Below are 16245 nucleotides of genomic sequence, written 5' to 3'. Positions count from 1 at the left end.
TTATTTCAAATCACATAAAATTCCAAACTTGTGATTAAGAGCAACCTCATGTCGAAACTTTTACGTCTTAAATCTGGTTTAGCCTAGAATTCTTAGGCAATGTCTGAAATGAAACACAAAAGTTTGACCCTGGCTGGTTGTTATGACTCATGAGGCTGAAATACAACTAAAAACATGTTCTTTCTTCTTTATCAAAACTTTAATTAAGTATCCGTCTTTAACGAACTGAAAAAGAGTGTTTTCTCATGAATTACTTCAAACAAAAATTATTACTATTTTATTTGTTTGATTTCTGTTCTTTACCAATATATTATCTTCCCAAAATAAATTGTGACATATTTCAAAAATGTTTCTTTTATAGTTTATGGTCGAGTTATTTAAAATTAAAATTAAACTTTTTGAAGAAAAACTGATCTTCATCTCATAAAATTTATTTCATTTAAAGCAAATACATACTGCACGTTGGAACTGTTTGATATATTCATGGATAAGTTATTAAGTATTCAACATTTGAAAAAAAAAACTTTTTTCTATCACAACTCAAACCAGCTTGATGTACAGTTAGAAAATAACAGAAAACTTTTTCTTTTCTTAAAAATGTTGCTACAGATAATGGTTTTGTAATTTTTAATTGTTGCAACAGATATATCTTTAAAATATACAGAAATCTGCAATACATATAGATATTCAAATAATGCCTTAAACCCCTTTTACAATGGACCCAAAATATTGGCGAATGGAGCAACGACTTTTAATCCAAAGAAACTGCTAAACTACGATGACGACCTGATTTACAGGTTAATAGTGGTAATTGACAAAACTGATTCTTTAGATCTAGATAATGCTGGTAAGGATTGTGCCAAAGTGTAGAAATACGTGTACTGCAGTTGCAAACCATGAATTCCGAACAGTCGTCTTTGAAACCTGGTAAGGAGTGTGCCAAAGTGTAGAAATACGTGTACTGCAGTAGCGAACCATGAATTCCGAACAGTCATCTTTGAAATCTGGTAAGGAGTGTGCCAAAGTGAAGAAATACGTGTACTGCAGTAGCGAACCATGAATTCCGAACAGTCATCTTTGAAATCTGGCAAGGAGTGTGCCAAAGTGTAGAAATACGTGTACTGCAGTAGCGAACCATGAATTCCGAACATTCGTCTTTAAAACCTGGTATGTAGTATGCCAAAGTGTAGAAATACTTATAATTCAATACCGAACCATGAATTCCAAACAGTCGTCTTTAAAACCTGGTATGTAGTATGCACAATTGTAGAAATACGTGTAATTCATTAGCGAACCATGAATTCCGAACAGTCGTCTTTGAAATCTGGTATGGAGTGTGCCAAAGTGTAGAAATACGTGTGAACAGGCGTCTTTGAAATCTTATTTCTTGTGTGCAACACTAGTACATTTAATATGGTTATATATTGTTATTTTTCAATAAAATCAAAACCACCAAACATAAATATTGGCAACAAAACATAAATATTGGCATAAAAGCTGATTCAGCGAAAATATATTTTTAAGTACTTATAAAGCCATCCATCTATTCTGACAATCATCATGTTTCTAGATTTGTTGATTTGATCAATAATGTTTTTATATTTAGTTCAACCAGGTTCAGCTTACTCCACACTTCAGAGGAGAGAAGGTTTATCCTTTTCTCATACCAACCCTACAGTATACAAGCATTAGGAGAAAATAGAAAATATTTGGTTGAGAAATGCTTTTACTTTAATGTTTCCCGTAAAACTGAATTTAGAATTCTGAGCTCATTATTTTGGTTCAAAGGATTGAGTCTTTGTCCCAAACTAAAATTTTCTTATCCATATATCTTTGCAACCTGATGGTATAAACCTTTGATATTTCAAAGACAAGGTAATGAAAGTAATATCAGAATAAATATGAAAAATATGTAAATGAGATTTTATGTCAGTATTTTACATTACCACAAAGGTTGCAAAATCTGAAGGTGTTGATATTTCAAACTTAGATTATTAGATCAAACACAATTCACTGTTTGAAATGATAATGGGTTACGAGCCTACGACATTAGGTTGCAAACATATAGGGATTAAAAATTTGAGCTTGTAACAAAAACTCAGTTCTCAGTCTTTCTTTTTTTGGAATTAAGCCGGAAAAATCTGAATCAATAATCCTTGAAATCTCAGACGTTTGTGTGAATAAGCTAATTTATTCTGTTTTAAGTATATAACGAGTGAAACCTGATTCATGTCTTCCCTTACTCCCTTCATGAAACCAACCTGAGCATTTATTATCTTCTCCATGGATTCATCTAATCCTGAAACCTTGTCCTGGATCTCTTTTATTCTCCTCTCCTCTCCAACCCTTCCAACAGACGGGATACCCATCAGAGTTTTCTAAATATTAATTTTAAATAAATAAGTTTCTTAATGACTATCAATCATGTACAATGCATTTAATTATCTAAAAATTACATATACTTTATAAATAAGTTTCTCTAAGCCAATGTTAAAGGGATAGGTGTTGTAATTTCCCATTCAAAAATAGGCATGACCAATTCACAACGATACCCTTTAAATATTTAGCTGATCAAAAATGGGGAAGATATCGTCGTTTTCTAGCTTCAAATATGTTTAATTCTAACAACCTCTTTCATTGTTTTTAAAGCAGAAATCTGCAAGCAACTTCCATAGAAGTCTCAATTGAAAATAATCAATTTTTTTTCTCCCGAAATACTTTTGTTTCGAATTTTTGTAGGAACTAAAAACAAACAAGATCTATTTTTCTATATTATAAATAAAACGTTCCAACCTTCACATTTTCTAAATCTTGTTCTAGATTTTGTATTGATGAGTCAGTGTACTGCATAAACTCTTTAACTGTCTTCTTGGTGAGAGCTCTCTCCTTCTCCTTCAACACTTTCTTCCCCTCCCTCTTCATACCTTTCATCATCTCCTAAAAATTAATAAAAATATGTTTTTGCCACTAACATAAATTTTCTAATCTCTATTATCTTGCAATCCAAGAATGTCGTAGACCATGTTATATTTCAAAATATGAATTATATTGGATCCAAATTTTAATTTTAAAAAATCAAATTTTTAAGCCTTTAGGTCGCATTGATGTAAGGATTAGCACATTTGGGGAAAGACACAGTTTCTTTGAATCCTATTTAAAGATTAACGAACAAAAAATGTTGTTAGCATAAAATCATTGAGTACTTTATCTGTGAAACCTGATGATGTAAACCTTTGATATTTCAAACTATAATTATGTGATCTTGAGAATTTACAGTAGTCTTCAAGTTCAGGTTGCAAAGATGATTAGAAAATTATAGTTAAGAGTAAAATTTGTAGAGTCGCTAACATTTAAAGTTCACCAAAGGGCTCTTCAAAATTTAGATTTAAATAAAAAGCAATTTATTGTTTTTGGTTAAAGTTGGTATTCAAACGTTTAATGTCTATTGTTTATGGGTTTAAAAATAAGGCTCTAACAGTTCAGCGTCAAAGGAAGTCTTTGCAAAAACCTGACATTTTCTTATTCCTATATTTGTCTAACCTGATGGTGTAATTCTTTGAAATTTCAAACTTAGATTATTTAATTTATCAAATATTATAGTTTGAAATATCTAAAGTCTACCACTTATAGTTGCAATAATGAAGGGTCAAGCAATTCATTGTTTGTGGAAAAGACTCAATTTTTTTTGGAACCGAACTGGTTTTCTAAAATTTTGGTCACCAAAGTTATTGGTATTTCTACTTATACTGTTTTTTTTATGGTTTTAAGAATCAAAGATTTTGCGGATTTAACGGGTTTGTATCTGTGTTTGCTTTTGTTGTTTAGAATTGAAAGTTTATTCTTTCCTTACTACATACTAAAGATAAAGTATTAGATGTGAAACTAGGATTTCTAAGGTTTCCATAAATGAAATGTATTGTGTCTATAAAATCTTGGAAGCTTCAGAGCTTATATTTGTATTCAGCTCTAGTTGTTACACATAAATCTGCCTCCCAATTTTATCAAGCGTAATGTCGTCTTTTCTTACCCTTCTTGTTTCGGAGCAGTCTAAGATCAGAGAATATATTCCGGCATTACAAAGGAAAACATTAATAGTAAAACGCGTTTAACTAGTGAATACTTAAATCCTACAATCCGTGAATAATTCTGCAATCCATAGCAATTTAACAATTAATCAACCGGGGTTTTATTTTCACGGGCAGTTGTAGTACATTTGAATTTCCGAGCCGGGTCAACCTTTCCGGTCCCAGTTTGTACTGTATCGCCCTGACATTGGGTAATTAAAGCAAACACTCAATAGGACTAGCCGGTGCAACAAGGTTGACGCGGTCAGACTTTAGGTTGAATTTACTTTTACTGAAGGGTCAGAGGTGCGTGTTTTCAGAAGTAATATCCACAGGTTTTAAACTGACCACATCATATCCTTCAATCCAAAATCACTCCTTAATTACCACAGACACACCCAAAAAGTAAGTTACCCCATTAATCATTAAAAAATTTTATACTAATATTCGTAAGTCTACGAGGCAAAAGAAATAATCAGTTCCACAATACTTTAATATTAATGTCAATCCGGACACAACTTTATCTGTATTCTTTTGTATAAGAACGTACCAGATACTCAATCCCTCTCGTTAAGGTTGGCAAGGATATATTTACTCTGACACGGTAAAACAAGCGGAGTGGTATTTTTATATTTCTAAGTTACAGATTAAGTTGATTGACGTAATTACAAGTTCTGCGTCATATATATCAACATATATATCCGGGGTGTTCTGAACATATTTGGTTATTTCGGGGTGTTTTGAACATATTTGGTTAGTCCGGGGTGTTCTGAACATATTTGGTTAGTCCGGGGTGTTCTAAACATAATTGGTTAGTCCGGGGTGTTTTGAATATATTTGGTTAGTCCGGGGCGGTTTTAACATATTTGGGTGCTTAATCTAAAGTTTAATACCTCGTATTATCATAATGTGTAATACAATGTATGGAAAATATTTACAAAATCCACGAAATTACCTAAATATTACCTATATAGAGTTGAAAACTTTTGTACTTTAAATCTACTCATTCTCAGTATATTTTCCCTGCAGGTATTAACCATCTTCTACCCCTTGAATCATCTCATATTTTCATATTGTTTAACACTGTGTAATATCTTAAAGAAAACAAAGGAACTAAACACTTTCTACAAATTCGAATTTTCTAATCTCTAAATCTTTGCACCCTGAACACGTAAAACTTTGATACTATGAATTTAAATCTTATAGGTCAAGTATTAAATATCAAAGGTTTTCATTATCAGGTTGCAAGGATATAAGGACTAGAAGAACAGAGTTTGTTGCGAGTGTTTAGTTTCTTTAGGCAATATAATATCAACCATAATCTTTGTTTTTATCTCTATACAATGTATCATGATTATCAACTAGATTAGGTATATTTACCTTTTCAATTTGTCCTATCCTGAGAAGTAAGGACGGATCTGGAGAACACGAACCCTGCTCTTCAACCTTACTTTCAACCTCCGTCAGCTCTCTCCGGAGTTCAACAATACTCTCACGGATCCAGTTCTCCTCAACCTTCATGTTCTCCGTCCCGTCCTTCTCCTTGTTCCTGGCTATTTCCCTCCGGAGCTGGTTCAGTTCTCTCCTCAACTCACCCAACTCTCTTAGCTCTATCACGGTTTCCTTCTCCTTGTCTATAGTTTCAACGAGAATACTTTTCACTGTTGCAAAATCTTTTTGCAAATCTGCAATCTCTTCTTTAATATTTTCATATTTGAGACTATTTCTGTTACTGTCACTGATGAAGAAACTGCTAAGACTATTTCTGTTTCTATCACTGATGAAGATACTTCTGTTGTTACTGTTGTTAAAACTGCTATTTAAACTGCTAGAGTTACTGGTAATATTATTATGGGTTTCCGACAAATTTGTATTTGCGCAATGGTTCTTTTGAAGAAACATACAGGAAACTGAAAAAAATATAAGATCCCTCCTCGACTCATCATATCGATATTAATATCTAAACCTCAACCCTCCTAAAACATTAAACTGTCATTATCTAAAACCATAACATTGTCTTAATTGGATAAAATCGTATTTAAAAGTCTGGTTCTATCCGAGCAAGCGCGCTGTGACTTTAGATCACAGTTTAACATATAATTAAACATAAAGGCATTGAGTCTTTGCCACATACTCTGATTTTCTAATCACTATGTCTTTGGAACCAAATGTTGCAGAACTTAGATATTTCAAACTATGAATTCTGTTAGATCAAATAATCTGAGTTTGAAATATCAAAAGCTTAAAACATCGGGTTCTAATGATATTGAAATTTAAATATTTGATTTTGTTCCAAAGACTCAATTCCTTTGACTCCTTTTCTCCTGCTTTTCTCTTATACACAAAGAAATTGAGTCTTTGCCACAAACCCAAATTTTCTGATCCTTATATCTTCACAAACAAATGTCGTAGAATATTTTAAACTATGAGTTCTGTTGGATCAAATAATTTAAGTTTGAAATATCAAAGGTTAACACCATAATGTTGCAAAGATATAGGGATTAGAACATTTAAGTTTGTGGCAACTACTCAATTCCTTTGTCGGTATATACGTTTGTAATGAAAAAAGTATAAAAGTTTAAAACCAAAACGCTATTGAATTCAAATAGCAGGATGAATCCCGCCCTATATAGTCCATATTGAATTCAAGTAGCAGGATGAATCCCGCCCTATATAGTCCATATTGAATTCAAATAGCAGGATGAATCCCGCCCTATATAGTCCATATTGAATTCAAATAGCAGGATGAATCCCGCCCTATATAGTCCATATTGAAGCCAAATAGTAGGAAGGATCCCACCCTATATAGTCCATATTGAATTCAAATAGTAGGAAGGATCCCGCCCTATATAGTCCATATTGAAGCCAACAAAGTTATTTATCAGGAATTTATCTAAACAAATTCAAGTGTTTATAGACACAGTACATGAGGAAAATTAACTTAAAATATTTTCATAATATTGAATTTACAGAAACTAATTCGAAATAAATATCGGTAATCTAGGGTTTTTGGATATATCTTTGAAAACTGATGGTGTAAACCTTTGATATTTTAAACTTAGATTATTTGGTCTAACAGATTTTATAGTTTGAAATATGAAAGGTCTACGATATCGGGTTGAAAAGATATAGGGATTAGAAAATCATTGTTTGTGGAAAGAACTGAAATTCCTTTGTGCGTGATCCCTATCATTCCTGTTCATAATTTCGAACAAAGTGCTCGGCATTTCGAAATCCTTTCGGTAGGATCGATACTATACTATAAAAGGAATTGATTCTTTGCTACAAACCCTGATTTTTTAATCCCTTTATCTTTGCAACCCAATGTCGTAAACCTTAGATATTTCAAACTATGAGTTCTGTTTGATCAAATACTAAAAGTTTGAAATATCAAAGTTTTACACCATCAGGTTGCAAAAATATAGGGATAAGAAAATTTGAGTTAGTGAAAAAGACTCAATTCCTTTAAGAGTTTCTTTTCAAACACTACTGAGCTTAGTAGGGAGAATTGTATTTCAAGGGAAGATTTAGGTTTTTTGTCAGAATCCGGTAAATGTAAAACTAATTAGATGTCAAGTCATGTCTCATGTTTTCAAGACCAATAGGATATAGACTAGTCTAGTAGTGTTATTCCAGCAATTCTTCCCTCCCTCCCCCTACTCTCTTCCTTCCTCCCTTTCTAGTTATCTACCGTATAATCCTTACATCCTTCCTTTTGTTTTATTTTATAACGAATATATTCAAAAATAGCGTCATGTCAGATTTCCTGGTATACATATATATATAAAATAAAACAAAACATTCGTCATTCTTATATACGTTGCGTATAGCCGGCCAAACGGCTGGACCGAATGGGCTGACATTTTTTCGGGACACTTATGGGTAGCCAATGGAGTGTATTAGGCTAAAAAACGCCGGAGCCTTCAGCTAGTATTTATATAAAATGAATGGGCTAAATGGAGTTTTTTATTTTTTCCAAGGGTAACGCCTAGCTCTTCAGCTAGTGTATTTATAAAGTTGTAATCTCTGTTTGTTTTTCTCAGGAAATCTTGGACCGATTTGCCTGATTGGGGAACTCGGAAGACCCACGGGAATGCTGTTAGCTGGGTTTTGAGATTTTTATTTGAGTAGGTCGACTTTAATACCGAAAATTTAGTTTTCCTGTCAAATTGTTCAAGTGCGAGTAAACGGTCGAGTAACTTTTAGCACCCTGGTCAGCGCTGGGTTCCCAAGCTAGTATATATAGTAGTAATTTCTGTCTGGGTGTCTGTCTGTAAGTTTCAGATCATAACTCAGGAACCCCATGACCGATTTGTATCAAATTTTGATTGGGCCGAACTTGATAGAGCCACGGAAATGATCTTTTCTCGGTTTAAAAATCTAAATTGAGTATATTTTAGTTTCCAAGCAAACCTGGGTTCCAAACCTGGGTTCCAAACCTGGGTTCCAAACGTCAGAAATTTCGATAATTTATATGGGTTTAAAACTACATAATAATTGCTATTTTTTGTAACTTAAGGAAAATCTAGAATTTCTTTAACTTTCAAACTGTAATTTTCAAAGCAATAAAAACACGAGTCAAGTTTTGGAAAGTTTAAAATGAAAAGTATGTTTTTATATTGAAACTGAACTGCAAAAAACCGATTTGTCTTGCAACGCGGCTTTCCTATAGTAAATGTTAAAGCTTAGGCGTAACGGTTATCTTAGATTAATATTTAAATAATCAAAATGGAGGTATAGATACATTCTGCAAACTTCCCCATATTCTTAATTTAACAGAAACTTATTCCTTTCTTATCATAAACTTTCTTAACACCGCTCTCATTTTTCATGCTTTCAATATATCCGTTCTCGTCCTCTTCAATCCTTTCCATATATCCGTCCTTTTAATCCTTTCCATACATCCGTCCTCTTCAATCCTTTCCATATATCCGTCCTTTTCAATCCTTTCAATCTAAAAGTCCTTTTCAATCCTTTCCATATATATCCGTCCTCTTCAATCCTTTCCATTATATCTGTCCTTTTAATCCTTTCCGTATATCCGTCCTCTTCAATCCTTTTTAATCTATTCACTGAACCATAGTAAACGCTATTTTTTGTCCAAGCTATGCCTTTCAAGTCCCTGAAAAAAATATGCAAAATTATGCAGAAATAGGCGACACTGGTCATTACTCATTACACAACATATTTATTATTTATCATATCAGTTATTACGTAATCATCGAATCTTGATGATTATTGATTACGTATAAATCATATATTGATGTATTTAATAGTTATTGTAAAATCGGAACTTACCATGCATGGTCCAATGGGACATCAAAATAATATATTTGTTTCTTAACTAACATTTTACTAAGATCAGAGCTGAAAACTTTAGAATGGGATATCCTTAATCCTGATCGGATAATTAATCTGGAGATTAAAAATGAGAGAAGAACAAGCGATATTTAATCTCGAGATTAAGAAAAAGAGTGGATTAAGCCTTAATCCCGATATCCACCATTCTAAAGTTTTCAGCTCAGATTGATTTACAAAAAAATCAGTTGCAATGGAATCTACTGGCTAACATAGCTTTTACATGTAAACATTGTGAAATACTTTCAATCAAATACCTATGTTATGCGTATCTCTAGGCACATTAAAAAGAATTCTAATAGCAGTATTTCATGCTGTATACAATTTTGAAACACATTGGGAACTCAAGTCCCAAATACTAACCCATAAAAACTACAACAATAAATATTATACAGTTTCAAAATAACATCAGGACTGTTAAAATAAAATTCTTGGTTAAGAGAATGAATTTTTGAAATGAAAATAGCTCGTTTTTTATTGCAATCTATGGTCATTGAATTATCACTTTGCAGAACATTTCCTAAATGTTTTAAGTCGTTAACAAATGGTAAAGGTAGTCACTCAATAAAATTGGGGGTTATTTCATTATTGTTAACCCTTTCTTTAGAAAAAATAAGGCATTTAGTTTTACATTTTTCGATTCGAATATTTGTACTAAATTTCAGTTTAGTAGCTTTAGCAAAATTTTCACAAATTTTCACCATTTCCTGAAGACCTGTTCTGCTAGGAGAAAGCAGAATAATATCATCTGCATATAGACACCCTGGATTTGGCATCCGATCGTTGAACATCGTAATATCTTGATAACTTTGTCAATATATATACAGAATAGCACAGGGGAAGAAACTACTTCTTATCTGACTCCATTTTGTACATTGAAGGTATTTGAGAACGCATTACCCCATCTAACATTACATTTTGGATTTGAGTAATTAAACACCTTGATGCCAGAGGTGAAACACCCCTCTCAATAACTATAAGAAGAGTACTTCCCATGACACAAGATCAAATGCCTTACTCAGATTCATTGCACAAGCATGTAATAAATAAAGTAATAACCTCCATATCTTGGAAACCTGAACCTAAATATATATATATTACGTTACAACCACCTGACCATATTATAGGTCAGTTTTAATCTTTATCTGTACCCTATACTCAAATATAGTTTAGTTGAATATGAACTCTGTTTTATTACGGTCAGACGTATTAGTTCTGGGTCGAGAGTATAGAGTTTGAGGGAGTTGTATCTGGAGTACAGAGAGAGTTGTATCTGGAGTACAGAGAGAGTTGTATCTGGATTGATACAAAGAGTTAATATGTCTAATACTAATCTGGTTTTATATCTACTCCACTTAGCGATCGGAGCCCTTTCTGTAAGGGCCCTGTCCCTGCTCCCTGAGCAGAGCTGATAAAAGGGGACAACTTCGCAGTCTGCATGCAGCGTTGCACACTAAATGCAATACTTCCTAAGGAATTCCACTGGAGTATAACATGTTGACGAATGGAGTGATTTAAACGAAACATTCTTGATACGCCACTCCTATAAACGCTTATCCTCATCTCCAATCTCCTCCACCTACCATCTAATCTTCTCACAAGCAGCAAATTGAGACTTGAGGACATTTCTCTGTTGGATCCTATACCATCTATACAATTTGAAATTGTTGTGCTATTTCCACGGAATTTCTTAATTTCTTTGAATATATCACCTCCTCTATTGAGCAATTTTTGAGTAAATTTATCTCGAAGTATTTGACTTTTTGCTCTCTTTAATCTTCTTATAGAATATTTATACTGTATGTGAGCATTTCGCTGCAAAATAAACAGTTCTCCCTCTCTTGGCCTCCCAGCTTTTTGGTTTTGTTTTACAATATAGAAAGAGAAAATGTTAACAATTGAAATAGATCCTCTACCTACCATCTAATCTTCTCACAAGCAGCAAATTGAGACTTGAGGACATTTCTCTGTTGGATCCTATACCATCTATACAATTTGAAATTGGTGTGCTATTTCCACGGAATTTCTTAATTTCTTTGAATATATCATCCCCTCTATTGAGCAATTTTTGAGTAAATTTATCTTGAAGTATTTGACTTTTTGCTCTCTTTAATCTTCTTATAGAATATGTATACTGTATGTGAGCATTTCGCTGCAAAATAAACAGTTCTACCTCTCTTGGCCTCCCAGCTTTTTGGTTTTGTTTTACAATATAGAAAGAGAAAATGTTAACAATTGAAATAGAAGATGGGCTTAAAGCGCCCTAAATGCATAGTATTTTATATTTCGCCATTTCTCGATTTTATCGGAAAAATAAAAGTAACCTTTATTGTTCTATTTACTTGAATAGAATAACATAAAAATATTTACGATTAGTCTAGAGAAGATATTGGTGCGCAGTAGGTTGGGTTGGCAAAGAGCTTAACTAGACACACAGACTTGACTTCAACTTTCATTTACAAACTTATAGATTTTACGGATCACGTTGAACTAAAGTAAATTGCACGTATTTACGGATCACGTTGAACTAAAGTAAATTGCACGTATTTACGGATCACGTTGAACTAAAGTAAATTGCACGTATTTACGGATCACGTTTAACTAAAGTAAACTACACGCAGAATTGAAATATTTTTAAATCAGAAATCCTTTTATCGAATAGAGATCTATCAAGAAGAATAAAAATGTTTGAATGTTTAAATATGCAACCATGGATAGATTTGCTTTCTAAAACTTGTGCGTAAAATCAATACTGGAGGAGCTACGAGGTCAGAAAGTCTTACAAGTAATATCGCATAAATTTGACCTTCCCGTCTGTCTAGTATGCAGTGATGAGGTAGCAGCTGATATAATTATGTAGACTCCGAAAATTTTTCTAAAAAATGGTATCATAAATGGTAAAACTGTCGATATTATAAGGAAAGTTTTAATTTTAGGCAAAAACACAAATTTACTTCTTTATTCTATTCAAAGCTATTTTTCATTCCAAAGAAATTGAGTCATTGCCACAAACTCTGATTTTCTAATCCCTATATCTTTGCCGCCCAATGTCGTAGACTTTAAATATTTCTAATTATGTTTTTTTACATCAAAAACTCAATTCCTAAACGATGTGTATAACAATTTTACAGTTTTTGTAGCCTAGTTTGTTCCTACGGGATTTGTTCTGTAGAAATCTGTTTTGTAAACAGAAAATATTTTATAATATTAAAAACATGTCAATCTTGCATGGATTGAAACATTGTCACACTGAAATAGTTAACTTGTGGTTAATATTTGCTACATTAGAAACCTTCATATACAGACCTATAACTAGGAGAATATTTTACCCTTCTTGGGCTTACGTTTCACCATCTAAAAGTTTGTGAACTAGAGAAGGTTTTTGACCTTGGGAGAAAGGAATTGAGTCTTTGTCACAAAATCAAACTTTCTAATCCCTGTTTCTTTGCAACCTGATGGTGTAAATCAATGATATTTCTAACTTAGATTAATTGTTCTAACAGAATTTTTTTTTTTGAAATATTCAAGGGATATGACATTGGGTTGCAAATATATAGGAATTAGAAAATCAGAGTTTGCGACAAAAACTCAATTCCTTCACGTGAAGTACGAAAATCTATAGACTGAAATCAAAGGAATAAACAGAAACAAATATTTTTTATTTAACTGTAAGCTGTAATTAAGTGTATTTAAAATAATGATGTTTATATCTCATTCTTTTACAGGCTTAAATATACCTCCTTGAACCCCCCGCCCTACCCCAAGGGTTTTAGGAGGCCCCTACCCTCTCCAATCTCCAATTTATGCAAAAGTTAAAAAGACCCCTACCTATAAACTTTATATTTATACATTCAATGCAGCTTGTTTTGAATCTTCAAAATTCTCATAAAACATTCTTTAAATCAACCTTTTTTAATGTTTATTTTCTTATGATTTCTAACATTACTAGGCTATTGGGGCGTTTCGCGCCCATCCTCTATTTCAATTGTAAATAAGTTCTCTTTCTGTACATTGTAAAACAAAACAAAAACAAAAAATTTCGCGGATTTTCTAAAAAATGTCGTGGATTTTCAAAATTTTTAAAAATCAAATAAAAAACATTTGGCATAAAAGCTAATTTATAAGACGACCATAAATACGACATTACATTCGCTTTATACTTCACTACAAACTTACATACAGGGTGTCCCACATCATATTAGACCGTCAACGGGTCTAAATTGCGATTTTCGGGACTAATAAGAAAATTTAATTAGAATAAATCAATTTGAAAAATAACATAAGGCTTATATAAGAATTTTCTTGCAGAAAATGACAAGTTCTTCGAGTATTAAGGGTTTATTTTGTCGTTAAAGATTAGAGATAATCTAATATGATATGGGACGCTCTGTATAATAGAATAGGTTTATAATAGGTTTAGACAACCTGTCATCAACTACGGAGACTATTCAACGAGGGTAGGAAGGCCAGCCACAACAGCTTCTCGTCCGAGCCACATTCTCCTCATTTTCTCGTCCAAAATCCTCGTCCTTCGATCATTATGTGTTAAAAAGTTTCTAGTTCTTGTAGATAAAACTATTTTTAACAAATCTGGCCATGTTAGGGCATAAAAAATGGATAGACTAAAGTATTAATTGCAATGATTAAATCATGTTCGAAACTTTAGAAACATGAGAATGATGTCAAACTTTATCTAGGTAAAACTTAAAACTCTTCTGTCTCCGTAATGGCCAACCTTCGCGATATAAAATTAATAGCAAAATATTCTGCATACCTCTGCCTATCATTTTCCCCATGGAACCATCCAGAAAAAATCTATGGTTTTATACTATAATTAACAATTTTTTTCTCCAAAATAAAATTTTTTTCCTCTTCGGCTAATTAATATTAAATAAAATGTAAAATGTAATGTAATTTTTTAATTAATCAAAAAGTTTTTAAAAGATTAATGTACACACACACACATACATATCATATATCATTTTTGCATACTCTTTGTGATATATCTTTAGATGACACATGCGAGACAAGAGTATCTCTAAATTGGACAGGGAAATATTCCATTATATTAAGAATTTTTGTACAACATAATTCAACATTGGAGGCCTCAATGTTATCAAAAACTCATTAAAATATAGAAATAAAATAAAGAAGGGTTTTCTCTGAACGTTTTAAGAAAATATATCTCCCTAATTACTTGATGAACACCTACGCTAGGATCATCAAATTATAAGTATCTCTTACAAAATTTCTGGGTCAATTTGTGCCTTAAATGAAGTAAAAACTATATTGTCACTTAATATTCACATACTTATCTATAATTATTTTGTAAGATCTTATATTGAGCATGGCACATTTGAATATCCGAGTTGGGTCGCCCAACCTTTGCATTCCTTCCGCCAATTTACAATTTCTAAAGCGGCAGAGGAGTGTGATGGAATAATAACCAGGGGACTGCCACCAAGATTGTTACCAGGACTGCCACCAAGACTGCTTCCAGGATTGTCACCAGGACTGCCACCAGAAATGCTACCAGGATTTTCACCAGGACTGCCACCAAGACTGCCACTAGGACTGCCACCAGGACTGCACCAGGACTGCACCAGGACTGCTTCCAGGATTGTCATCAGGACTGCCACCAGGACTGCCACCAGGACTGCCCCCAGGACTGCCACCAGGACTGCTTCTAGGATTGTCACCAGGATTGTCACCAGGACTGCCACCAAGACTGCCACCAGAAACCACAAGACTGCTACCAGAAACCTCAAGCTCAAGACTTCTACCAGAAACCACAAGACTACTACCAGAAACCTCAAGCTCAAGACTTCTACCAGAAACCTCAAGCTCAAGACTTCTACCAGAAACAACAAGCTCAAGACTTCTACCAGAAACCTCAAGCTCAAGACTTCTACCAGAAACCACAAGCTCAAGACTGCTACCAGAAACCTCAAGCTCAAAACTTCTACCAGAAACCACAAGCTCAAGACTGCTACCAGAACCACAAGACTGCTACCAGAAACCTCAAGCTCAAGACTTCTACCAGAAACCACAAGCTCAAGACTGCTACCAGAAACCACAAGACTGCTACCAGAAACCACAAGACTGCTTCCAGAACTGCTAACACATGGTATCGTATAAAATGTGCCCTTTTTAAAATATTATCATATAAGTGCACATGTTTATTTTATATCCGCACATACATCAATTTTCATACTTCATTTTCTTTGTCTATTTAGAAGCGCATACATATTTTAACCACAATTTCGGTTAGAAATCTTACCTCTTGTTTAAACGAACTTATTAGTCATATGAAGACCAAATATGAAGAAAATTCTTTTATACAAGTTTTAGAATTACATACATGATAACCGTTTGCTGTCCAATTATGATCTGTAGGTCATTAAATCAAGAAAACTTTAGTTTTATTATAATTACGCACATGAAATGTATTATTATGGGAATGCACTTTACTCTACTGTATAGTGTAGTGTAGTGTATGTACAATATATATGATATAGTGTAGTAATAGTGTATAGGTATAATATATACTGTATAGTGTAGTAATAGTGTAGGTACATAATTTAAGTTGTATAGTGTAGTGGGAGTGTATTTACAGTGCATAGTGGGAGTGTTTGTATGTACAGAATATATAATGTATCATGCATATTGAATACTGCAAAATATTGTAAGAGTGTATATATAATGTACATAGATATATTAGTTTATACCCCCTAGTTGGATCTCCGGAGAAGGAGAGATTTGTGGACTCCAACCCGTCCGAGCAGAGCTCGGTTAAACTATCAGTCTTCTCCGACCTGAAAAA

The 16245-nt window shown here is 33.1% G+C and overlaps 1 protein-coding gene across 1 annotated transcript; it reads right to left on the bottom strand.

The window, feature by feature from the left end:
• Positions 1–456: 456 nt before the first annotated feature.
• On the bottom strand, positions 457–5970 carry LOC111702464 (M protein, serotype 6). The gene is made up of 4 exons (XM_023474160.1): positions 5445–5970; positions 2794–2937; positions 2262–2378; positions 457–1672 (listed from the first exon to the last, which is right to left on the bottom strand). Exons 1-4 carry the CDS (start codon positions 5964–5966, stop codon positions 1559–1561), a joined length of 897 nt encoding a protein of 298 aa, XP_023329928.1. The 5' UTR covers positions 5967–5970; the 3' UTR covers positions 457–1558.
• Positions 5971–16245: the final 10275 nt, after the last annotated feature.

Source organism: Eurytemora carolleeae, unplaced genomic scaffold, assembly GCF_000591075.1.
Source record: "Eurytemora carolleeae unplaced genomic scaffold, Eaff_2.0 scaffold278, whole genome shotgun sequence".
NCBI lineage: Eukaryota > Metazoa > Arthropoda > Copepoda > Calanoida > Temoridae > Eurytemora > Eurytemora carolleeae.
Note: the sequence above shows the minus strand (reverse complement) of the source record. Positions and strands in the feature narration are given on the sequence as shown.